We start from the raw sequence: 25100 nt of genomic DNA, 5'->3' as shown, positions 1-25100 counted from the left end.
ATTAAGTAATCATTTACAATACCATACCACACTACAAGACTCCAACGGTGATCAATTGAACAATGCCAATGTGGGTTATCGTAGGACCAATAATGATTTTCGTCGGTGGACCCCGACTTGGAATACACACAGTTTGGCTTTCGGCCGGGGAGATCGACCGTTGGAGCGATCTAACGGTTGAGATTCCTGGTCGATCGCGCTGTGAGCCGGGGCAGGGTGATGCTGGCGATAAGCCTGGATATCGCCAACGCCTTCAATTCCCTGCCCTGGAGTAAGATTAGGGAGGGCCTTCGTTGGCTCGGAACGCCGCTTGGCTCGGGACGCCGCTTGGCTCGGGATGCCGCTCTGGTGCTGGCCGGATCAGCTTCACGGGTGTACATGGCGGGCACGTTGCTCGACACGTACGAATGGAAGGAGGAGCTGGCCCGGGAGGGCATGGCGGTGACGCCCAAAATGCTAGAAGCCAGGAGAAACCTGGCCAAGGCGAGCGTCATTCAGCACTGGCAGGAGCGGCTCCCACACGTCAGGGTGGGCCTAAGGGTGGTGGAGGCCTTTCAGCCCGGTCTAAAGGAGTGGTTGGGAAGGTCTTACGGAGGCTTGACTTTCCATATGACGCAGGTGCTTTCCGGGCATGGTTGCTTCGAAGAGTACCTGCACGAGATGACCGGGTGGGAGGCCCCGAGGAACGGGACACGGCCCAGCACACCCTGGAGGGGTGCCCAGCGTGGGGGGCGCGCCCTTGTGGAGGTGATAGGGGGTGGACTGGATCTACCCACAGTTGTGGGGAGGATCCTGGTTGCCCCCGAAAATTGGGATGTTTTCGTTGCCTTCTGCAGCACTATCATGCTGCAGAAGGAGGCGGCAGAGCGGGCGCGGGAGGAGGCTCCCGATGCGCCGCCAGAGAGGAGGCGAAGGGGGGGAGGCGCAGAAGGTTCTTGCAGCAACACCAGCAGGGATCACTTCCTCCCCCTTAACGGAAAAGATCGCGGGCAGTGGGCAGGGAGAGGGTGAGTGAGTTTTGTCGCCCTCTTCCTGCCCAAAATCGGAGATCGCCGGTGTCCTGGCGGCGACGGAATGGTCGCTACCGGGGACAACCCCACTGGCGCGGCTGCATTTCCTTCCTTCACCCTCCCTCAGGGAAGGGTGAAGGAGGGATGACCGGGAAGGAACAGTGGGGAGGGGAGACTCTCACAGCGCCGGCTAGACCGGACCGTGAGCCCTACCTTCTCCATCGTTGAGGAGGTACGGCTCGGACGGAATCAGCGGCGGGGTAGTTACCCGGCTGACCCGTCTCGGGGCTTGGGATGCAGGAGTGCGTACCTAGGGCCCTCTTCCACAGGGGCCCCGACGCACACCCGGCATCCTGGTTTGGGCGGCTGGAGCTCGACTTCGGTCGAGCTGTGGCCGCTAACTCCGGACCGAGGGTTCCTGCTCTCGGGCGGGGACCCGTTTGAGCTAGGACGGATCGCGGTGCATACTTAGTTCGATCCCGCGATCCGTCCCGAGCCCAGACGCCGGAAAAAGTTGGGTTTTAGTGAGTATGTCGGCTACTAGTTAGGTCGGCAAGTCTCACATACCCCACGTTTCTGTCCCCACAGGACCGGGGACCCATAAAGGCGTTTCCCAACTATAAAAAAGGGGAGGGCCTTCGTAGAAAGGGGGTTCCTCCCTATCTAGAGGAGGTTATCGGGGCCTACCTCGGCGACCGTGTTGTCGCCTGCAGGGACCGAGACGGCGCCACCATGCGTAGAGTGCTCAGCAGGGGGGTGCCACAGGGGTTGGTCCTCGGACCAATCCTGTGGAATGTGGGGTACGACCGTGCCCTAGACCACCGCCTCCATGCGAGGGTGTCGTTGGTATGTTATGCCGACGACACCATGGTCGTCGTCTCGGGCGAGGCGCACCACGAGGGACGGGCTTGGCATCATCCTAAGAAGAATCCGCCTTCTGGGCCTAAAAGTAGCCCTTAACAAAACAGAGGTGCTCCGGCTCGGGGGGCGGAGGGGGGGAAAAAGACCCTCGCTTTAGGAGCCTTCTAATAGAGGGCACTCGGGTCGAGGTGCAGTCCCAGATGAAGTATCTGGGACTGATCCTCGACTCGAAGTGGGGCTTTCAGTCCCACTTTGAACGAATGGCCGCCAGGTTGGGCGCCGCTGTGTCTAGTTTTAGCCGGTTAATGCTCAAACTGCGTGGCCCATCCGAGAGGGTGCGCCGCCTCTACATGGGGGTGGTGCGGTCGATAGCACTTTACGGGGCACTCGTGTGGTGCGGGGTCCTGGTGGCCAACAATAATCTGGTAAGATTGCTCCAAAGGGAGCAACAAAAGATGGCCATCAGGGTCTCGCGTGCGTCCCGCACCATCTCCTGTGTATGTTGTCGGGCTCGCCTCCGTGGACGTATGTGTGCGCTTGCAGACACCCACGAGTGGTAGGAGGAGCTTGCCCGCGGGGGTAAGCCTATAACGCAGCAGATGATAGAGGCGAGAAGGAATCTGGCGCGTCGGAAAGAGATAGGGCACTGGCAGGAGCGTATGCCCCACGCTAGGGCTGGCTTAAGGGTGGTTGAGGCCATTGGCCCCGTTCCAAAAGAGTGGGTGGGCAGGGGGCACGGGGGCCTCCTATTCCATACCATGCAGGTGCTTTCCGAGCATGGTTGCTTCGGAGAGTATCTGCACGAGAAGGTTGGGCGGAAGGTTCCTCCACGAGGTGCCACCACTGCCCAGAGGTGAGGGACACGGCGCAGCATACCTTAGAGGTTTGCCCAGCCTGGGCGGATGAGCGCCGTGCTCTCACCGAATAGGAGCTGGCCTCGACCTGCCCTCGGTGGTGGGGCGGATGCTCGCCAGTGCTGACGAATGGGAAGCGGTGGCCCCCTTCTGCGATGTCGTTATGTCGCGGAAGGAGGCTGCCAAGCGGGTGAGGGAGGAAGCTCCCGACGCGCCGCCAGAGAGGAAGCAAAGGAGGAGGAGGCATAGAGGCTTCCTGCAACAACACCAGCAGGGACCCCCTCCTCCCTCATAACAAAATGCGCGGTAGGGTGGGTAGGGAGAGGGGTGGATCTAACCGCCCACCCTCTCCCTGCCCACAACAGGTTATCGCCGGCGCAATGGCGGCGACGATTGTCGCCCCCAGAAACAAGACGCGGGCGCGGCTGCATTTTCCTCCTCCCCCCCTCTCGAAGGGGGTAGGGGGGATAGTCAAGAAGGAACAGTGGGGAGGGGACTTCTCACAGCGCCGGCTAGACCGGACAGAGGGCCCTACCCTTTCCACTGTTGAGGAGGTACGCCTCGTGCGGAATCAGCGGCGAGGTAGTTGCCCGGCTGACCCGTCTCGGGGCTTGGGATGCGGAAGTGCGTACCTAGGGCCCTCTTCCACGGGGGTTCGACGCACACCCGGCATCCCGGTTCGAGCGGCTGGGGCTCGATTACTGTCGAGCTCTGGCCGCTAACTCCGGAGGGGAGTTCCTGCTCTCGGGCGGGGACCCGTTTGGACTAGGACGGATCGCGGTGCATGCTAGTTCGATCCCGTGGTCCGTCCCGAGCCCAGACGCCGGAAAAAGTTGGGTTTTAATGAGTACGCCGGCCACTTCTAGGTCGACAAGTCTCACATACCCCGCGTTCCTGTCCCTACAGGAGCGGGGACCCATAAAGGCGTTTCCCAACTATCAAAAAAGAAAGGACCAATAATGATTGTTGTGTTGGTTTAGTTGGCCTGTATTATGGAAAGTAACTTCATCTGTGAACATAATAAACCTAAAAAATTGTTGATCCTGTCGTAACATAGCCAATTACAAAATTCAAGTCTTCGACGATAATCATTAGGTGTTAGTGCCTGAGTCAATGTTATGTGATATGGATGGAATGTATGCAAGGCCAAAAATCTCTGAGCTGTGTTTCTTAGAACACCAAATTGTTTTTCAATATCTCGTAGTGAAATATGTGGATTCTAAATAGATAATGAAATACTGGAAGTTAAGAAAATTGGAAAGTAGATAAATTATACCTAGAAGGTTCCAATTTCCAAATAGGAAATTTATCAGAGCTTTTTAAAACATAATTCTCTGGATATTTCAAATAATTCAGATTTTTTTACTTAGCTTCTTTGGCAATGAACTGTGGTTTCAAAAAGAAATATACTTTTCTTCAAAAGAAAAAAACCATGTTAAAGAACTATCAACTGAAAAATTCTAAGAAAAATTTTCATGCAATAATCTCGTAGAACACAAGCGCCAACAAAGTAGTCGTGCAGTGTATGCATACGCAAGATCGTGTTCGTGCAAGTCTTGCGATAGGTTATGCGATCATGAAACACAATCGACCCCCTGATCATTCAAGTTATCGTTATAGTAATTTTGGTTGTACAGACGTTCTGTTGTTTCTAATTCGTGTTAAGTTATTCGTATCTGTATCGTAAATAACGTTTGTGTGTAACATCGTATCTAGTTGTCGTTGATACAAAGTCCTGCACAGTCCTTTATCGGGTAAAAGTCGGTCGGTCGCAAGCACAGCTATTAAGTGTGTGTGTTTGTGTAAAAATCAGTGATTTTATTAACTACTGCGTAAGAACAACATTGAATTCCATTTCGTAAAGTAACGTGGCACTTGTCTGTAAGTTCAGAGTTTCTAGAACATTCTATATGCCTACATACAAAAAAGTGTGTTTATTTTAGTTACAAAGGTTATATTTGTTTCAAAAGCTGTAAGAGCAGAAATTTTTTTCGACAATTGTTTTGCAATTAATATGTTTAAGAAGATTTACGCTTTATCAAGACGTCCTACGGCTTAGGCGAGCGACCACTTGTCTCTTCGCGCGCTCTTATTTATCTGACTTTAATATTTTAATACTCGAAAATTATTGCAAATATTGCAAAATGGTATTAGACTTTTTGATTTATCTTGATTCCTTCTAACTCATCGTAATTTTTATACATTGGTCTAGAACACCCTGTGTATATATATATATATATATATATATATACAGGGTGTTTCAGACCACCCGTACACCCCTTTTCTCTTCGCAGGATTAGGACCAATCAAAAATATGTTCAGACGAAAGTTGTAGGGTTTCAAAAGATCTATTCAATGATCTTATCAGTTTGACCTTGGATGGCGTCGCCAAGGTCAGATAGAAATCACATTAAGTTTTTTAAATGGAACACCCTATTTTTGATTCTAGAATCTAATAGCTGGTGTCAAGACCTTTCCAAAACACTATAAGAATGTTTATTTTCGTTCACTACTTTCCGAGTTGTGCGGCTTGAAAGTTACACTACCACCAGCATCAGCATTACTCAAGATGTACCATGTGGTGGTTACTTAGTCGGATTTAATCTTGTGTGTGGGTGTGTGCATACGTGCATGCGTATGTGTATGGGGGAGGAAAAGGGAAGTCAAAGTTTTATGTACTCTGCTTTTGTTTATTAACTGGATTGATTATGTTTGATGATCAATCATGTCCAGATTGACTGTATGCATTTTCCCGTGCTTAGCATTATCCAGAATGAACGACGTGGACGTGACGAGAATTTCAGCCCATTGGGGTGCTTGATTCACGTGAGTCCCCTTGCCTCTCACGTTTGTGGTGTTTGATTCACGTGAGTCCCCTTGCCTCTCACGTTTGTGGTGCTTGATTCACGTGAGTCCCCTTGCCTCTCACGTTTGGGGTGCTTGATTCACGTGAGTCCCTTTGCCTCTCACGTTTGGGGTGCTTGATTCACGTGAGTCCCCTTGCCTCTCACGTTTGGGGTGCTTGATTCACGTGAGTCCCCTTGCCTCTCACGTTTGGGGTGCTTGATTCACGTGAGTCCCCTTGCCTCTCACGTTTGGGGTGCTTGATTCACGTGAGTCCCATTGCCTCTCACGTTTGGGGTGCTTGATTCACGTGAGTCTCCTTGCCTCTCACGTTTGGGGTGCTTGATTCACGTGAGTCCCCTTGCCTCTCACGTTTGGGGTGCTTGATTCACGTGAGTCCCCTTGCCTCTCACGTTTGGGGTGCTTGATTCACGTGAGTCCCCTTGCCTCTCACGTTTGGGGTGCTTGATTCACGTGAGTCCCCTTGCCTCTCACGTTCGGGAATGAATGAGTGTATGTTTTGTTAAGCGACTAAATGTTCAAAGTGAGCACCATTCTCTGCGATGCAAGCATCAACTCTATTTTGAAAATCATTGATTGCTCGAAGAATTTCCTCGGCACGTAAGGATCGAATTGCTTCACTTATTCTACGAATCATATTATCCCTCGTAGTCGGACGTTCATGATAGACCAAGTTTTTTATCCTTCCCCAGAAATAATAATCAAGGACGGTGAGATCTGGTGATCGGGGTGGATAATTGATTGGACCGTATTTGCCTATCCACTTGTCGGGGAACATAGTATTTAATGCCGCACGAGCAACTCTCGATGTATGAGACGGACATGCATCTTGTTGGAACCACATGTTCAGGCGCAATTGCAGAGGAATATTTTCTAGTAAGACAGGAAGATCTGTCATTATCAAGGCGGAATATCTATCACCGTTTAGATTTTCGTCAAAGAAAACAGGACCTATGATTTGACTTCCAATAATTCCACACCAAACATTGACTTTCCAAATGGTTTGATGATCTACTTCTCTCAACCAGTGAGGATTATTTTGTGCTCAATAACGAGAGTTCCAAGTATTAACAGATCCATCACTTTTAAGTGTACATTCGTCAGAAAATAAAATTTTCAAGTGGAAATCAAGTGGTTGCTGTCTTATAAAGTTGCAAAATACAAGTCTCTGTCTAATATCGTTATAATTCAACGCTTGATGAACAGACATTCTGTAATGGTGAAATTTGTTATTTTTTAGAATGCGCCAAACACTGATTTTACTAACACCAGAATCTTGTTCTCGTCGTCTTAAAGAATCATAAGGGTTCAATTCTGTCGATGCAAGAATTTCCACTGTTCTTTCATCCATAATAGGACGACGAATTTGTGTACCTTTGTTATGTTGAGGCTGAACGACACCTTTAATATTGATTCGTTTAGCCAAACGTGAAAAAACATTTCGCGAGTGAGGAGTCCGATCAGGATAACGTTCCCGCCACAATCTTTCCGCTGCAATGAATGTACCTCGACACTCACCTAAAATTAGCAGCATATCATATGCTTCTTCATTGGAATAGGACATGGCTAAATAAACCTAGACTAATAAAGAGGGATTTTGTTGCGCGATTGATACTGATATGACGGTTATTGAAGACGTAGGTGACAAGTTTGAGAGAGTTATTGTCACTCGTGTTGAGTTGAGTCACAATAGCGTTGTGGTGAATACATCTCTACTACATCCTATGCAAATAACAATATGTATAAAATCACGAGTTAGACATCGTTACGCAGAAAGCCGCGCTCGTTATTGCTCGTGTGCTACCGTTAAAGTAATAATGTAATTACATAATATTATGACATACATATGTATGTGACTATCTGCGGTCGCGACAGCTAACTTTCACGATTTTTCATGATCTGTTTTTGTTGGCCCGGCTCGCGTGTTTACTTTCTTTGTGTCGGCTGCACGGCTTTCTGCGTAACGCGTGATTTTATATTGTTATTTATATGGTGTTGGCGGTAGTGTAACTTTCAAGCCGCACAACTCGGAAAGTAGTCAACGAAAATAAACTTTCTTGTAGTGTTTTGGAAAGGTCTTGACACCAGCTATTAGATTCTGGAATCAAAAATAGGGTGTTTCATTTAAAAAACTTAATGTGATTTCGATCTGACCTTGGCGACGCCATCCAAGGTCAAACTGATAAGATCATTGAATAGATCTTTTGAAACCCTACAACTTTCGTCTGAACATATTTTTGATTGGTCCTAATCCTGCGAAGAGAAAAGGGGTGTACGGGTGGTCTGAAACACCCTGTATATATACAGGGTAGTCAAAAAGTATCGGACCCCTCCAATATTTCCGTTCCCTTGCATTTTACAAGAAAATGTTTCAGACAAAAGTTGTAGGGTTTAAAAAGATCTATTTACTGATCTTATCAGTTTGACCTTGGATGGCGTTATCAAGGTCAGATCGAAATTACATTAACTTTTTTAAATAGAACACCTAACTTTTTATTGCATGTTCTTGTAGTTTATCTCGAGACCTTTCTAAAACACTACAAGAAAGTTTATTTTCGTTGAGTACTTTCCGAGTTGTGAGGCTTGATAGCTACAGTGTACTGTAGTGTGGGTCCAGCCAGTTAAGGCAAGAGTGGCGTGTGGGTTCGGCCAGTTAAGGCAAGTGTGGCGTGTGTCCGGCCAGTTAAGGCAAGTGTGGCGTGTGTCCGGCCACTCTTGCCTTAACTGGCTGGACCCACACTACAGTACACAGTAGCTTTCAAGCCTCACAACTCGGAAAATACTCAACGAAAATAAACTTTCTTGTAGTGTTTTGGAAAGGTCTTGACACCAGCTATTAGATTCTGGAATCAAAAATAGGGTGTTCCATTTAAAAAACTTAATGTGATTTCGATCTGACCTTGGCGACGCCATCCAAGGTCAAACTGATAAGATCAGTAAATAGATCTTTTTAAACCCTACAACTTTTGTCTAAAACGTTTTCTTGTAAAATGCAAGGGAACGGAAATATTGGCGGGGTCCGATACTTTTTGACTACCCTGTATATATCTATATATATATATATATATACACGAGGACAGTCCAATAAATACTTAGCCTACAAAAGAAAAACGAAAATTTTGGAAAAGTGGCGATTTATTTCTCAACATAGTCTCCTTTTAGCTCGATACACTTGATCCGACAATGCTCCAACTTCTTTAACCCATCTGAAAAATACGTTTTCTCGAGGTCTGCAAAGTAGGCCTCCGTGGCGGCGATGACCTCCTCATTTGACTTAAATTTCTGCCCGGCGAGTGACAAGTTTGGAAACAAAAAAAAGTCGCACGGGGTCAAATCTGGAGAATACGGTGGATGTGGCAGCAGTTTGTAGTGAAATTCGACTAATTTGGCCGTGGCGACGGCGGAGGTGTGAGCCGGTGCGATGTCATGGTAGAAGAGCATTTTTTTTTCACCAAATAGGGCCGTTTTTTCTGCTATTCGGCGTCAAATCGGCCCAATAATTCGGCATAGTAGAACCCTGACCGTTTTGCCCTTCTTCAGGTAGTCAATGTAGATCACACCTTGTGAATCCTAGAAAACGGTGGCCATCACCTTTCCGGCCGTTAGGACAGTCTTTGCCTTCTTCGGAGCACGTTCGCCTGGTGAAGTTCACTGTTTCGACTGTTCCTTGGTCTCTGGTGTGTACCAGTGAATCCATGTTTCGTCGACGGTCACGAAACGACGCAGAAACTCCTTCGGATTGCGCTTGAACAGCGTCAAACACTGCTCTGAAGTGGTCTCACGGTATCGCTTGTTGTCCGAAGTGAGCAAACGCGGCACCCATCGCGCCGACAGCTTTCTCATGCCCAAAATTTCATGCAGGATATGACCCACGCGGTCTTTTGAGATGCCTACTGTTTCAGCTATCTCGCGCACTTTCAATCGGCGGTCTGCCAATACGAGATCGTGGAATTTTGTCACGTTATCCTCCGTGGTAGCCAATTTCGGGGCACCTGGGCGTGGCTCATCAAAAACCGACGTGCGACCACGTTGAAACTCGTTAAACCAATTTTTGGTGGTCGCCATCAAAGGAGAAGAGTCACTGTACACAGCATCCAAGCGCTTTTTGATTTCGCTGCGCCATATCCCTTCCAAAAACAAGAATCGAATCACCGATCGATATTGCTCTTTTTCCATTTTTCTAAAATCCGCGGACACGCCCGCTTCCACACGCGGTCAAAACAAAACTACGAGTTCGATTCGGCTGAAATTTTGACAGTAGCCGTCTACGAGAATGTACTACACGATAGTAAATCTCTCCTGCGATACTGACATCATCAGGCGGTGAGGCTAAGTACTTATCGGACAGCCCTCGTGTGTGTGTGTATATATATATACACAGGGTGAGTCATTTTAATCTATGGACCCGAATATCTTCCAAATAACGGTATCTACAAAAAAATGGTTTAGATAAAAGTTGACCAGGACAGAGGGGCTCATTCAATTGTACCAAACATTGGTTTTGACCTTGAGGTCAATTTTGAATGTTATTTCAAGGTCACGATGGTTTTTTTAAATGGGACACCCTATTTTTGACTGCAGATTTCGAAAAAGCGGAAAATTTTACATCAAACTTGTCTTATAAAAAAATTGTTTTTGCGACCTTGGAAAGGTAAAAAATGAAGGTGAAATGCCTGAAAAACGATCTGGTGTACTTTTTCTGAAATGACGTGGTTTTCTGGGTAACACAAATGTGCATAATGATTAAACATTACTACTTGCAACTTTCGGCCGGATTCTTCGACGCACGTCTATTGCTCCCCTCCCACCGCTCGCGCCTTAGCAACGGCGCCGCCGGACGGCGTAACGCATGGTCTTGAGACGATGTATCGCGTTTCTTAGTTACGCCGTCCGGCGGCGCCGTTGCTAAGGCGCGAGCGGTGGAGGGGAGCAATAGGCGTGCGTCGAAGAATCCAGCCGAAAGTTGCAAGTAGCTGACAGCACTGCGATACCTAATGCTAATAATCAACGATTGAAAAAAACTAAACAATTACGTTTGATTTAAGATTTATAATTATTGTTATAATAGAGTTTCATTCCTTTTCTTTCTTACTAACTTCTGCATAATTGAAAAATTTACTATTTAAAGTTGCTTAAATTTAAAAATTCCAAACATACATACACGGTATGTAGGTAATTACATTCACAAGTTACCTTTCCAGAATGGCTGATTATAGTCCTAATGAGATTGTTGATATTGTATTAGTTTTAGGGGAGTGTCATAGCAATTACAATGCAGCATCAAGGCTTTATGCTCAACGTTTTCCTGAAAGGCGACATCCAACTGATATGACAATACGTAGTTTAATCCAAAGAGCTCGCAATGGACATCTTGTTCGTCAACGTCAACATCATGAATATGAGGAAAATGATGCGCGAGCTGTAACTATTTTAGCAATACTTCACCTTAATCCTCATGTTAGTACTCGCCAGATTGAAAGGGAAATAAGTATACCACAAAGAACTGTTGTTAAAATTTTAAGAGCTCTAAATTATCACCCTTTCCACATCACTCTTACGCAGGCTTTATAGCCTAATCATCATCTGATGCGTATTGCTTTTTGCCAGTGGGCTTTACAAATGTTACACGATGATCCTAATTTTTTTAGGTATGTGCTTTTCTCAGATGAGGCTAAATTTTATAGTGACGGACAACTTAATAGACACAACTGCCATTATTGGTCAGATGTTAATCCCCACTGGTATAGACCAATAGATTATCAAAGTCGATGGAGTATTATGGTGTGGTGCGGCATTGTAAATGGTTATTTAATTGGACCTTATTTTTTTGAAGAGAACGTTGATAGACACAGTTACTTATCGTTGCTAAGAGATCACTTACCAGGCTTATTAGAAGATGTTGACTTAGCAAGAAAAGCAAGAATGTGGCTTCAACAAGATGGTGCTGCACCGCATTATGCACTCATTGTGCCTTTTTAAATGCCAGTTAGAATGACAGATGGATTGGACGAAGGGGTCCAGTTGAATGGCCTCCTTACTCACCAGATTTGACGTCGCCTGATTTCTTTTTATGGGGATACTTGAAAAATGTTATTTTTGCTGAACGACCAACCACAAGAGATTTTATGGACTGCATTCGTAGAGCTTGTGCAGCCATTCCTAGAGCTACCCTGCTTAGAACTGTGGATAGTTTTCAAAACAGATTGCAGTTATGCCTCGAAGCCAACGGAGGTAATTTTGAACAATTACTCCGTAGGTAATTCATTTAAATTACAGTGTCAGTGAGAGGTGAGGGGACTCACGATAATCAAGCACCCCGACGTAAGAGGCAAGGGGACTCACGATAATCCAGCACCCCGACGTGAGAGGCAAGGGGACTCACGATAATCAAGCACCCTAAAGGAAACAGTACTTACTACGTCCACGTCGTAGTTTCCAGGTAACGCTAAAAGTAAGATGAAAGTGCTTTTCACCTTGATATGACCTTGATATGACCTTCAAAAGGTCAGGTCGAAAAACTAAAGAATCCCTATGCTCGTGTAAAAAGTGCCATTGTTTAAGAGCCCATTGTCAAGAAACAGGTTCTGCGGTCAAAAATAGGGTTTCCTAATAAAAAAATGCGTTATGAGCCTCAAAGAACCTTGAAAATTGACCTCAAGGTCAAGCTAGTCAAAGTGATTAACACTTTTACAATTCATTGACTTTGTTTAAGCATTATGCACATTTGTGTTACCCAGAAAACCACGTCATTTCAGAAAAAGTACACCAGATCATTTTTCAGGCATTTTACCTTCATTTTTTACCTTTCCAAGGTTGCAAAAACAATTTTTTCATAAGACAAGTTTGATCTAAAATTTTCCGCTCTTTCGAAATCCGCAGTCAAAAATAGGGTGTCCCATTTAAAAAAACCACCATGACCTTGAAATAACCTTCAAAATTGACCTCAAGGTCAAAACCAATGGTACAATTGAATGTCCCCCTTTGTCCAACTTTTATCTAAATCATTTTTTTGTAGATACCGTTATTTGGAAGATATTCGGGTCCACAGATTAAAATGATTCACCCTGTGTATATATATGTATATATACAGGGTGATTATTAATGACTGTGCCCACTTTTTACCATAGGAACACGCATTTGTAATTTCTAATATAATAATATGTTAGAAATACATATCGGTCGGTAAATCATGCTCCTATGGTAAAACATGGAAACAGTCATTAATAATCACCCTGTGTATATATATATATATATATATATATATATATATATATATATATATATATATATATACACTGACGTGGCAGTTTTTCTTGTCTCACCACTTTGTCTCTTCGCTTACGCGAGGCGCTGGGGTGCGCAGATGACTGGGCCGGACACAACAAAAAAGAGCGAAATCTCCGGCGGGACTGAATCGCGCTTATTATTTTGCTGTATTGATTCGCGACTTAATTTCATGTAAAATCGGGCGCCTCGACAAACGTCGTCGAAGGAGCAGCAGCGACGATGGATATCGACAGCAGCTGGACGAGGCGAGAGCAATCGTTCAGGGCCGGAGTACGGAAAATTGCCGATGGAGAGGAGGACGAGGCGAGACGCGGCGACGACTGAGCGCCGCGCGGAAGAGGCTCGCGCGAGGCGCTAAGGATGGACAGGCTAGAGCGGACGAACGGCCAGGACAAGGGCCGTCGGATGCCGGCTGTCCGCCCGAAATGATAGGGAAGGAGGAACGTCGCCTTGAGAGAAAGCTGCTGTCGTCCGCGAGTACGGCAAGATCGGCGAGGATATCGGATGCCGATGGGGACCGCACGACACCGGGCGGAGACCCGACACTGCGCTACCGTCACGGCTGAATAAGGGCGGTTACTGATAGACCGCGCCGCTAGGCGCGAGGATACCGCGCACCCTGTGGGAAGGGTAGCGCCCATTGATCGTGCATCGAGCGCGATCCTCGCGGCTTTTGCGTGCGACCCGGCGCCTCGTGTGCGTGGAAAAAGCGAGCAAGTTTTTGGTTGACGTGTCAGCGCACCGTATATCGTTGGTGGTTATCGACAGCAGTGCCCGGCCTGGCGATTCCTGCCCGGACTTCCACGGAACCAAGGAGGAGAGCGTCGTCGTCGAGGTGACCCTCTAAAAACTGTAAAGCCACGAGCTGCCTGTGCCGACTGGCCCGCGCTCTGAGGTGGAGCCATTAGGTTAGTGTGCGAGTGCGTCCGCCGCGTGGCGATTGAACGTACCTTTTTTGTGTTTGACTCTCCACCTCAAGCGCGAGATTGTGTCGAGACACCCAGCTATCGGCTGTCGCGTGTGTCGTTCGCTGTCCCGTCGTAGAAGCTCGCGAACGACTGGCTTTCCGGGAAGCTGCAAAGCCCTCGCGCACGTGTGCGAGTCGTGTTCCGGCCGTGATCGCACGATTGCTCGGTATTTCGGTGCTTTGTCGTATAGCGTTGTGTTCATTAACGGGTGTAATAATTTTGGATCTTGGTTGCGACGACTGCGTTGTCGTTGGGTGCGCGCATCTTCTGGCGTCTATTGTGAATTAGATCCATTTCTTTCGCGGAGGTGGTTAATATCGTGTCCATGCCGCGCCGCTCAGAGCGCACGCGATTGGCTGTCGTGTCCCGCGCGTGAGTAGCCACCGTATTTTTCGTTTCCGCGTAGCTGTTACTGGAGTTAAGTTAGGGTCACTACACCAGTCAATGAACAAATAAGAAATTCATCATATATTTTGTGAATTATAGTACGCACATAAAAGAGAAAAAGATATCCAAACATTGAATACTAAAAGCTACTTATTTATTGGTTGGCTTTACAAATATCATATATCATCTTTAAAAAATAAGAAAGTAATAATAATTTTGATTTAAAAAGTAAAAAACACCAGTAAATGACCGTTAAGCATCAATTAATCACTGATGCGTACTAATGAATAATCGACGTACAAATTTTTTTCCAAATAAAAGGAATATTTATTTTTAATGAAATAAAAGTACATATTTAATTAATTAAAACTTTTTTTATTTAATAATGCACGTAAAAAATTGCGCATAACAGATTGCACAAAAAATATTATAAGAACAATATTCTTTGGTATTAAACTAAATTATGTCATTTAACCTTTCTAATAAATAAATAAATTATTTTTAGGAATTGATTTTTGGTACAAAAATAATTTTAAATTTTTAAAAATTAATTGATAAGATAATATGCGCGAGACTACACCGCTAAAAGAATTAATATACTGAATATTGAATTTCGATTAACTTTGCGAAATTGTAGGAATATTTGTAAACTTCGACTGGATAAAGTAATAAATGTTAACATTGTTAAAGTAAAGCTTTTTGCTTTTTAATTTTTTATAGAATCTTTTTTCTTCTTATGTTAGTATTTATTAATATGTTCTTTTTTTTATATTCTAGTTTAATTTTTGTTTTGCCAATCGCTGCTTTTTCTTTTCTATTTGCTCTTTTTCTTTTAATTTTTCTTTTGCCAATTGCTGCTTTTTCTTTTCTATTTGCTCTTCTTCTTTTAATTGTCATTTTATCAATCGCTGCTTTTTCTTTTCTTCTTTCTTAACTTCTTGTTGTTCAATAGTTTGCTTTTTTACAACTTCCATATCTTTCGATTTTTTTGATGTAATAGCAAAAATATTTTCTCGTTTGTTTTGTATTGCTTTTTGTTTTTTTCCTACATTTTCTTGACTAGGAAAATGTAAATGTTCTTTCCATAGTGCTTCATATTCAATAATTTTTTCTTTTATAATTACATTAGAAACTATTGTATTTGTAGTTTCTGTAATATTTCTAATAAACATTATACATATATAAAAATCTATGTAAAGAGATTAATGTAAAAGTTAGAAACTTTTTATAAGAAATACCTTTCAAAACATCAGAACATGATTGCACAGAATTAGTTTGGCACTTAGCCCTTACGTCAGCTGATAATGTTTTTGAAGATTCAATATTATTAATTTCTGTTACATCAGAGCATGTTTTAGTATCTAAAAAATAGATACGAAAATAAAATGTATCAAAAGAATATTTATGTTATTTAGATAAAGAATTAATAAAATAATATTAAATTTTATGGTACTTATTTGTACTTCTTCATCAATGCTTAAAATATTGTCGGAAGGATTGAGCACAAATAAATCATTCTCATTATTATCATTCTTATAATGAAATACATTCATTTCATTTAGATTTAGTTCTACTGTATTGTCTTCATTAAATTCAGAATAAATTGTTAATATCTCACTTGTATTAATTAAATTATTTGCAACAGGTTAAATCACTGCCACATTTAAGAACATAATTTTTTATAAAAGCATAAAAATAGACTTATTGCTAACAAAATTGTGAAAATGATTATCAAATACCTGCATTTATGTTAACATTTGTTTCTCTAACGACAAAGTATGAATTACATTATTCAAAAGAATAGAATTCTGTTTATTTTCTTTATCAATTTGAGTTTTATATTTCTTTCATACAGAAAATAAGATTTCTTTCATCGGTGGTTTTTGGTTACATTTATACGCATTTTCAAATGCTTGTACCACTTCAGTAGGTATATTTCTTTCAAGATCAATTAATACTTCATTTACAGAAATCATATTTGTATCGGTTTCAATGTCTTCAATTTGCTACAGTTGCTTATGTCGAGTTAACATACATTTGGAGTAATCTACTCTATCAGGATTAAAGGAATAAAGACCACAGGTTTCAAATGAATTTTTTGATATCGTTTGAAGCTTTAAAGCACTTAAATAAGCCTTATGAAAAATTGAAGTAAAATTAACTTTAGTGATCAATTTTTTTGAAGTTTGCATATGGTTTTGAACAACTTTCTTCCATTCAATTTTTAAAAGACGAAATACTCCTACATCACATGTTTACAGGATGTGAGTTGCATTGGGTAATAAACAGAATAATAAAATTTTTTTTCATTACAAAAATTATGCAACTCTAAATTTATGTGAGATTTATGACTATCAAGCAGCACAAGCACTGGAAAGTTAATATTCTTTTCTACAAGTTTAGGATAAAATACATTTGCAATATATTCAAAAAAAGTTGGACTAATCATCCATCCTGAATCACTTTTTCCTGCAGCTGCTCCATCCGGTAGAAATTCCATGACATCACGTGGAAATCTTTTAGAGGGATATATTATTAAAGGATTAATAGATTCTCCATTAGCAGAAACTGTACATAATACACTCATGCATTGTTTTTCTTGGCCTGATGCTAATATATACTGATTCTTTTCTCCTTTCTTTGCAAGAATTTTGCCAAGTTTAGGACATAATGATATTCCTGTTTCATCCATATTAAAAATTCTTGAAGAATTTTCTAAAATATCATATGCATCTTCTTCAATCAAATACTGCCTTAAACAAGTAAACCATTCACGTATGCTTTCTTCTGTAACAGATGCTCTAGCTTTTGATAATACTTCAGTGTTCCTTGAACTAATTTCAGGATGTCTTTTCAAAAATAAATTTATCCATTTTCTACCAGGTCTGTTGTTTACAAATAGATTTTCTCGTTTAATTTTTTCTAAAACGGATTGCACTGCATCTTGTACGTGGGGAATCCTAACTTTGCTTTTTGGATAATCCGTTTTAATTCGTTCTTGTTCTTTTGGGTAAAGAACAGGCAAAGGCCCCATTTTTTTGCAATAGGTACTTTATCGTGTAACTTATTGAAAAGAGTACTTTTTGGTATCTTATATAGCTGCGATGCTTTATTAATGTTTATCCCATCAATACGTACACTGTTAATAGCATCTTGCAATGCTTCTTGTGAATAAATAAACCTATAATATTTTATTCTTTTTTTGCCTGATTGTTCGATATCGTATTCAAGAATCTAAAAAGAAATATAATGACAAAAGGAAGTTAATCTCACTATCACTTTGTTTATATTTATAATAAATTCTTCGTTTTAACCATATAACTTTATAATCATAATAACTAATTTTTAAAGTATACCAATATACGAGGGCGGTCCGATAAGTACTTAGCCTCGACGCGATGGTGCCAGTATCGCAAGAGAGATTTACTATCGTGTAGTACATTCTCGTACACGGCTACTGTCAAAATTTCAGCCGAATCGGACTCGTAGTTTTGTTTTGACCGCTTATGGAAGCGAGCGTGTCCGCGGATTTTAGAAAAATGGAAAAAGAGCAATATCGGTCGGTGATTCAATTCTTGTTTTTGGAAGGAAAATCGCGCAGCGAAATCAAAGAGCGCTTGGATGTTGTTTACGGTGACTCTTCTCCTTTGATGGCGACCACCAAAAATTGGTTTAACGAGTTTCAACATGGTCGCACGTCGGTTTTTGATGAGCCACGCCCAGGTGCCCCGAAATTGGCTACCACGAAGGATAACGTGGCAAAAATCCACGATCTCGTATTGGCAGACCGCCGATTGAAAGTGCGCGAGATACCTGAAACAGTAGGCATCTCAAAAGACCGCGTGGGTCATATCCTGCATGAAATTTTGGGCATGAGAAAGCTGTCGGCGCTATGGGTGCCGCGTTTGCTCACTCCGGACAACAAGCGATACCGTGAGACCACTTCAGAGCAGTGTTTGACGCTGTTCAAGCGCAATCCGGAATTTCTGCGTCGTTTCGTGACCGTCAACGAAACATGGATTCACTGGTACACACCAGAGACCAAGGAACAATCGAAACAGTGAACTTCACCCGGCGAACGTGCTCCGAAGAAGGCAAAGACTGTCCTATCGGCCGGAAAGGTGATGGCCACCGTTTTCTAGGATTCACAAGGTGTGATCTACATCGACTACCTGGAGAAGGGGAAAACGGTCACAGGGCTTTACTATGCCAAATTATTGGGCCGATTTGACGCCGAATTGCAGAAAAAACGGCCCCATTTGGCGAAGAAAAAAAGTGCTCTTTTACCATGACAACGCACCGGCTCATACCTCCGCCGTCGCCACGGCCAAATTGGTTGAATTTCACTACGAACTGCTGCCCCATCCACTGTATTCTCCAGATTTGGCCCCGTGCGACTTTTTTTGTTTCCAAATTTGAAAAAGTCACTCGCCGGGCAGAAATTTGAGTCGAATGAGGAGGTCATTTCCGCCACGGAGGCCTACTTTGCAGACTTCAAGAAAACGTATTTTTCAGATGGGTTAAAGAAGTTGGCATCGCTGGGTCAAGTGTATCAAGCTAAAAAGAGACTATGTTGAGAAATAAAGCGCCACTTTTCAAAAATTTTCGTTTTTCTTTTGTAGGCTAAGTACTTATCGGAGTGCCCTCGTATCATAACAATTAAAAAGGTTAATATTTACCTCTATGTACGTAAATATACAAAATAACCTTTAATTTGATGATATCTGTTTGGTAAATATCACTTGAACATAACTGATCGTTCACTGGTACAACCGTTTTGTGTTCGGTTTGCTAGTTAATGACTGATATAGCGTTTATTGGGACAAACAAGAAAGGAATGCACTAATATTTGATCTACAAAAAATAAAAATAAAAATAAATAAAATACAATAATAAATAGACAATAAATAAAATTTTAGTATTATGCGATCATAAAACAATCGATTTTAAGTTCTTTGATAATAAATATTAAATATAAAAATGTTTTCTTGTAGTATGTACATTCGACTTTGCTTATAGTAAATTTTTGTTATAGATACTTATTTGAAGTAAGGTACATATTTTCCAGTTTTACTTAATATTATTACATATTTAAATAAAAAATGGTGTTTTAATCAAATCTGAATAAAAATTAGATTTAAAAAATATCAATTAATTTAAAATTTATTATTCTGAAGTTTTATTATTTTAATATATTATTGAAATAGTCATTTATTGGTGACTGTTCAGCGACTGGTGCAGTGACCCTATTTATCACGTTCGATTATTCTCTTTTTGTCAACTTCTTAGTTATTTTGGTTAGTTTTTTTTCCTTGCATTCGCTTAATATATATTTTTTGCTGTATGTTATCTCTGTCTTTCCTCGCAATATATTATATTCTGCTTGTTACATTGGCCTGACTACGTTAATCTCTCGCCTACCCGTTTCTTCCCGCAGGAGAGCCGCTTCGTCCCTGTTGTGGAGATTCTCTCCACCAATGACGCTGGACAAAAACCCAGTGACGTAATGGCGCAATCATCGCGCTTACGAACTGACTTCCTTTTTCGGGTTGTAATAGTATATAGAACGTACCATCATCTTTGTAATAAACTTCGTTATTGTACGCCGTTGAAAAAGCTATAATAATAAAGGTACATTCTCAATCGCTGTGTGTCATTGTCATCCTATGCCATAGTAGTGGGACCCGGCATATATTAGCGGTTACAATCCACGCGTCGACCAAACTTTCCACATTGGTGACTCCGCCGAGCGAAAAAAGATCACGCCGGTAACATAACCACTCGCACGACGTCCACAATGACGACCAACGACACCGGCTCGCAGGAAATCTCACGCATCAGCATTCGCCCTCCAAAGTTTAGCAAGGAAAAACCGCTAATCTGGTTAATACAAATGGAAGCGCAATTCGCGACAAACGGAATCACACAAGACCTCACAAAATACTCTCACGCGTTACAATCTTTCGACGCGGACGTCATATCCGAGGTGAGTGAACTTGTTACAAACCCGCCGGCAAACGGAAAATACGAAGCGCTTAAGACTCGTATCCTCGCCGAGTTTCAGGACAGCGAAGAAAAACGACTAAAAACGCTGCTGAACCAAACTGTACTTGGCGATCAACGTCCCTCACGCCTGCTGCGTCATATGAAAGACCTCGCAGAAGACAGAATGTCTGACGATCTATTCAAATCTATCTGGTTGCAACGTCTGCCAACAAATATGCAGACTGTCCTCTCGGCCAGCGGAGATACCTTAACGTTGGACAAGCTAACTGCAATGGCAGACAAGATTTATGATATAACAACACCCAGCTCATCCGTTTTGCAGGTTGCTGAAGCAACCGCTAGCACCTCGTCGCGAGAAGGCGAGCTCTGTGAAATTGTCAAAAAGCTTGATCAACTCTTATCCAGAAGGCAGAGATCAAGCCCACGTCGCCGAGGAAGATCACGTACCGGATCACGCTCAAGATCATCCTCAGCTAACACGAAATACTGCTGGTACCACAGATGTTTCGGCCGGAACGCCAAAAAGTGTTCCGCACCTTGCAGCTGGGACAACAAGAAGGAAGACAAGAAAAAACAAGAGGAAAACTAATGCCCGGGGTGTCAACGGCGGAGAGCACCCCGGACTCTATTGTACGCCGTTTATTTGTCACCGACCGTCTCTCACGATGTAACTTCCTCGTCGATACCGGAGCGGACGTTTCTGTTTTCCCTGTTACACATAACAACAGTCGCAGTAAGTCAAAACTTACGCTCTGCGCAGCCAATGGCACGCCCATTGCAACATTTGGTCAAAAGCTTCTGCAATTAGATTTTGGACTGCGGCGCAGTTTCCAATGGCCGTTCTACCTCGCAGAGGTGAGCAAACCCATTTTGGGCACAGATTTTTTATCACATTTTAACCTTTTGGTAAATCTTCGCCGAAGAACGCTAATTGATGGCAACACAAGTTTAAAGATTTCCGGTCAGTTAAACAGCTTCTCCGTTTTACAAGTATCTTATCTCAAATTTGATACCGTTTACAGTGATTTGCTCAACGAGTTTCCAGAGCTCACTCGAAGCTCGATTGCGCCTAAAAGCGCACATCACGAAGTATCTCACGCAATAATCACTCAAGGACAGCTGCTAGGGCCCGTCGTCTCGCACCCGAGAAGCTGAAGGCAATTAAGCTCGAGTTTGAGTTCATGTTGCAAGGCCTATGTCGCCCGTCAAAGAGTTGTTGGGCCAGTCCACTCCATCTGGTCCCTAAGAAAAATGGTGATTGGAAGCCATGCGGTGACTACCGCAACCTCAATGCAATAACGGAACCGGACCGCTACTCAATCCCATTCCTGCAAGACTGCGTTCAATTTCTACATGGAGCAACAGTGTTTTCAACAATTGACCTCATCCATGCCTACCAACAAATTCCAGTCAAAGAAGAGGACATCCCCAAAACCGCTATTATAACTCCTTTTGGGCTATACGAGTTCCCTTTTATGACTTTCGGCTTGCGTAATGCAGCCCAAATCTTCCAAAGGTTTATGGATGAAGTCGTCCAAGGACTCGATTTTTGTTATGTCTACTTAGACGATATTCTCGTGGCGTCTAAAACGGCAAAAGAACACCGCGAGCATCTCAAAAAATTATTTCAACGTCTGCAAAAATTTGGCGTCGCCATTATCACCGCCAAATGTATTTTTGGAGAATCTGAGGTTTCGTTCCTTGGACATCATATCTCAGCGAATGGGCTCGCACCCTTACCGCAGAAAGTAGAAGCCATCACCAACTTCCCCGAACCTCAGGACGAAAAAGGGCTACGCCGTTTTCTAGGTATGATTAATTACTATCACCGCTTCTTACCTAACATTGCGAGCACTCAAGCTCCCTTACAGGAGGCGCTCAAAGGCCAGAAAAAGGGTAGTCAAGCTCTTGTCGAATGGTCACCGAAAAGGAAGGCCGCTTTCAAAAAGCTTAAAGAGGAACTAGCTGACGCTACACTTCTCGCGTTCCCAGATCCTTCCGCACAGTTTGCTGTTCAAACCGACGCATCCGACTCCGCAGTTGGCGCCGTTTTGCAGCAACGTCAAGGCCAAGAGTGGCGTCCGCTAAATTTCTTCTCTCGAAGGCTCACCCCAGCACAACTCAACTATAGTGCGTATGATCGCGAGTTGTCGGCGATGTACGCTGCGATCAAGCATTTTCGCTTTATGCTGGAGGGAAGAGAATTTTTCGTGATCACTGATCACAAGCCTCTCACGTTCGCCTTCTCGCAGAAGTTGGACCGCGCTTCACCCAGACAGTGCCGTCAATTAACTTATATATCAGAATTCACAACAGACATTCGTCATGTTCCTAGCGAAGAGAATGCAGTCGCGGACGCTCTATCCAGAGTGGACTCCGTAATGATGCCAGTCATCGTCGACACTGACGAATTGGCACAGCAACAAGCGACAGACGAAGAACTTCAACGGGAGTTGAAATTCCCTTCATCCAGCCTTAGGCTGCAAAAGTTCCTACTTCCTGAAACCAATTCGACTCTACACTGTGATTGCTCTCAGGATAGTGTCCGTCCATTTGTTCCAGTCACGCTCCGCCGTCGCATTTTCGACATGGTGCACGGAATGTCGCACCCTAGTGGAAGAGCCACTAGACGACAAATCGCTCAAAAATTTGTTTGGACAAATATGAATAAAGACATAGCAACATGGGCCAAGTCCTGTCTCCATTGTCAACGATCGAAGATTACTAAACACAACCAGAAAAACTTCCAGTCCCGGACGCTCGCTTCGACCACGTCCATTTTGGACTTAATCGGACCACTTCCATTATCACGAGGATTCAGGTATTGCCTGACACTAATCAACCGTTTTTCTAGGTGGCCCGAGGTAGTGCCGCTAGCCGACGTCACAGACACCGTAGCTCAAGCTTTTTTGTAGCATGGGTTTCTCGTTTCGGTTCGCCCAAAGTCATTACAACCGACCAGGGTTCACAGCTTGAATCGAAATTGTTCGAAGCATTAACAAAACTCATAGGTACCAAACGCAATAGAACTACCATTTACCATCCGGAATCAAACGGGCTCATCGAACGCTGGCACCGGTCCCTGAAAACGGCGATTATGTACCAGTCAAAAGCGGAGTGGGTCGACGCATTGCCCGTGATACTCATCGGCCTCCGCACCTGCTATAAGGAAGATATTCGCGCATCAACAACTCCTGTATGGAAAGACACTTAGGATTCCAAAAGAGTTTTTCGATCTCGAAGATATGCCTAACGACCCGCAACCGTTTGTGGAGCCGTTCCGTAGGCTCATGCAGCAAATCAAACCAATACCCGCGGCACATCACATACGCAGCAAACCATTCGTATTTAAAGATTTGTACACCTGCACACATGTCTTCTTAAGAGAGGATTCAATTAGACGTCCACTAGAGCAACCTTATACAGGCCCTCATCGCATAATCAAAAAGATCTCCGATCGAGTTTTCACAGTGGATGTCGACGGAAAAATACTCAATATTTCGGTGGACCGCCGGCTTACTCCACCGCTCAGCAAGAAGAGCACACTACTCCAATTAGTGAACCTACCTCAGTGCAACCGTCAACAGAACCATCTTCAACGGAAAAGGCTCATACGATCCTAAAAACGTATCCTAGCGCAACGCAGTTAAGAAATAAAAAGACTGTAAGTTTTTCAAAGCCAATCAATTCCAAAGAAATAAGTTCCTAAATAGTATTAAGTATTCTTGTATTTTAACTTGTTCTCATATTTTTTTATTTTTATTTTATCTCAAATCATATTCTATATTGTTCTCAATTTTATCTTTTGTTCTCCGAGTTATATTTTACACAATATTTTATGTTATTATCTAATTTTCTTATAGTATCATTAAATCTCGGGGGGAAGTATTGTGGAGATTCTCTCCACCAATGACAAACGCTGGACAAAAACCCAGTGACGTAATGGCGCAATCATCGCGCTTACGAACTGACTTCCTCTTTCGGGTTGTAGTAGTATATAGAATGTACCATCATCTTTGTAAAAAAACTTCGTCATTGTATGCCGTTGAAAAAGCTATAATAATAAAGGTACATTCTCAATCGCTGTGTGTCATTGTCATCCTATGCCATAGTAGTGGGACCCGGCCACGGGGGTGACACTGCTAAAATTTACGCGTCTAGATTTTGTCTCACGGGAACATTAAGCCGCTTGGTGGCGCATAAGTCGACCTGCATTCTTACAACGTTTACAACCGATTTGAAAGTTATTGTTTTACTAGAAAATGCAGGTTCAAAAAACACAATTTAATCTTATAAGACCGAATAAAGCTTTCTAACAGTTTTAATCGTTTTAATGTTTAGCAGGTCTATGCGTCAGCCAAATCGGTCAAATCAAAGGATGCAGGTAGGAACTAGCGCCTCTTGCGGATTTTTTGATCGTAAGGAGACATTCGAGGGACGCGTAAAAGCATAGCGAAGTATAAGCAGTGTCACCCCTGTGGACCCGGCATACGAGGTGTGTTCAAAAAGTAACGGGAATTTTTAAATTTCGCGGGTTTGGAGAGTCCGACAGTCAAATTTTTTTTTGTTTATGTTGGTATATATGCCCCTGAAGTATGCTGAAATGTTGAGCTGTATTCATTGTTTACTTTGTCTGTGGCAGCCGCTAAGGTTACACGTGTTTTTATGAGCTCGGCAATTTTCGTTTCTGAAAAAAAAATGGATCAAAGAATTTGTCAAATTTTGCGTAAAAAATAACATAAAGTGTAACAAAGTGTGTAAAATGTTAACAAAGGCCTATGGTGAGTCTGCTATAAGTAAAACAAGAGTTTACGAGTGGTATAATCGTTTCCAAGATGGCCGTGAAGACGTTGAAGATGACG

At 43.2% G+C, this 25100-nt stretch overlaps 2 protein-coding genes across 2 annotated transcripts; both read left to right on the top strand.

The window, feature by feature from the left end:
* Window positions 1-20029: 20029 nt before the first annotated feature.
* On the top strand, window positions 20030-20827 carry LOC120359582. Its single transcript, XM_039457580.1, has one exon. The coding sequence runs from the start codon at window positions 20030-20032 to the stop codon at window positions 20825-20827; it is 798 nt and encodes a 265-aa protein (XP_039313514.1).
* Window positions 20827-21393, top strand: LOC120359581. The gene has a single exon (XM_039457579.1). It carries the CDS (start codon window positions 20827-20829, stop codon window positions 21391-21393), a length of 567 nt encoding a protein of 188 aa, XP_039313513.1.
* Window positions 21394-25100: the final 3707 nt, after the last annotated feature.

The sequence above is a fragment of the Solenopsis invicta genome, chromosome 14 (genome assembly GCF_016802725.1).
Source record: "Solenopsis invicta isolate M01_SB chromosome 14, UNIL_Sinv_3.0, whole genome shotgun sequence".
Lineage (NCBI taxonomy): Eukaryota > Metazoa > Arthropoda > Insecta > Hymenoptera > Formicidae > Solenopsis > Solenopsis invicta.
The sequence above is the reverse complement of the archived record's forward strand: the minus strand, read 5'-3'. Positions and strand labels throughout refer to the sequence as shown.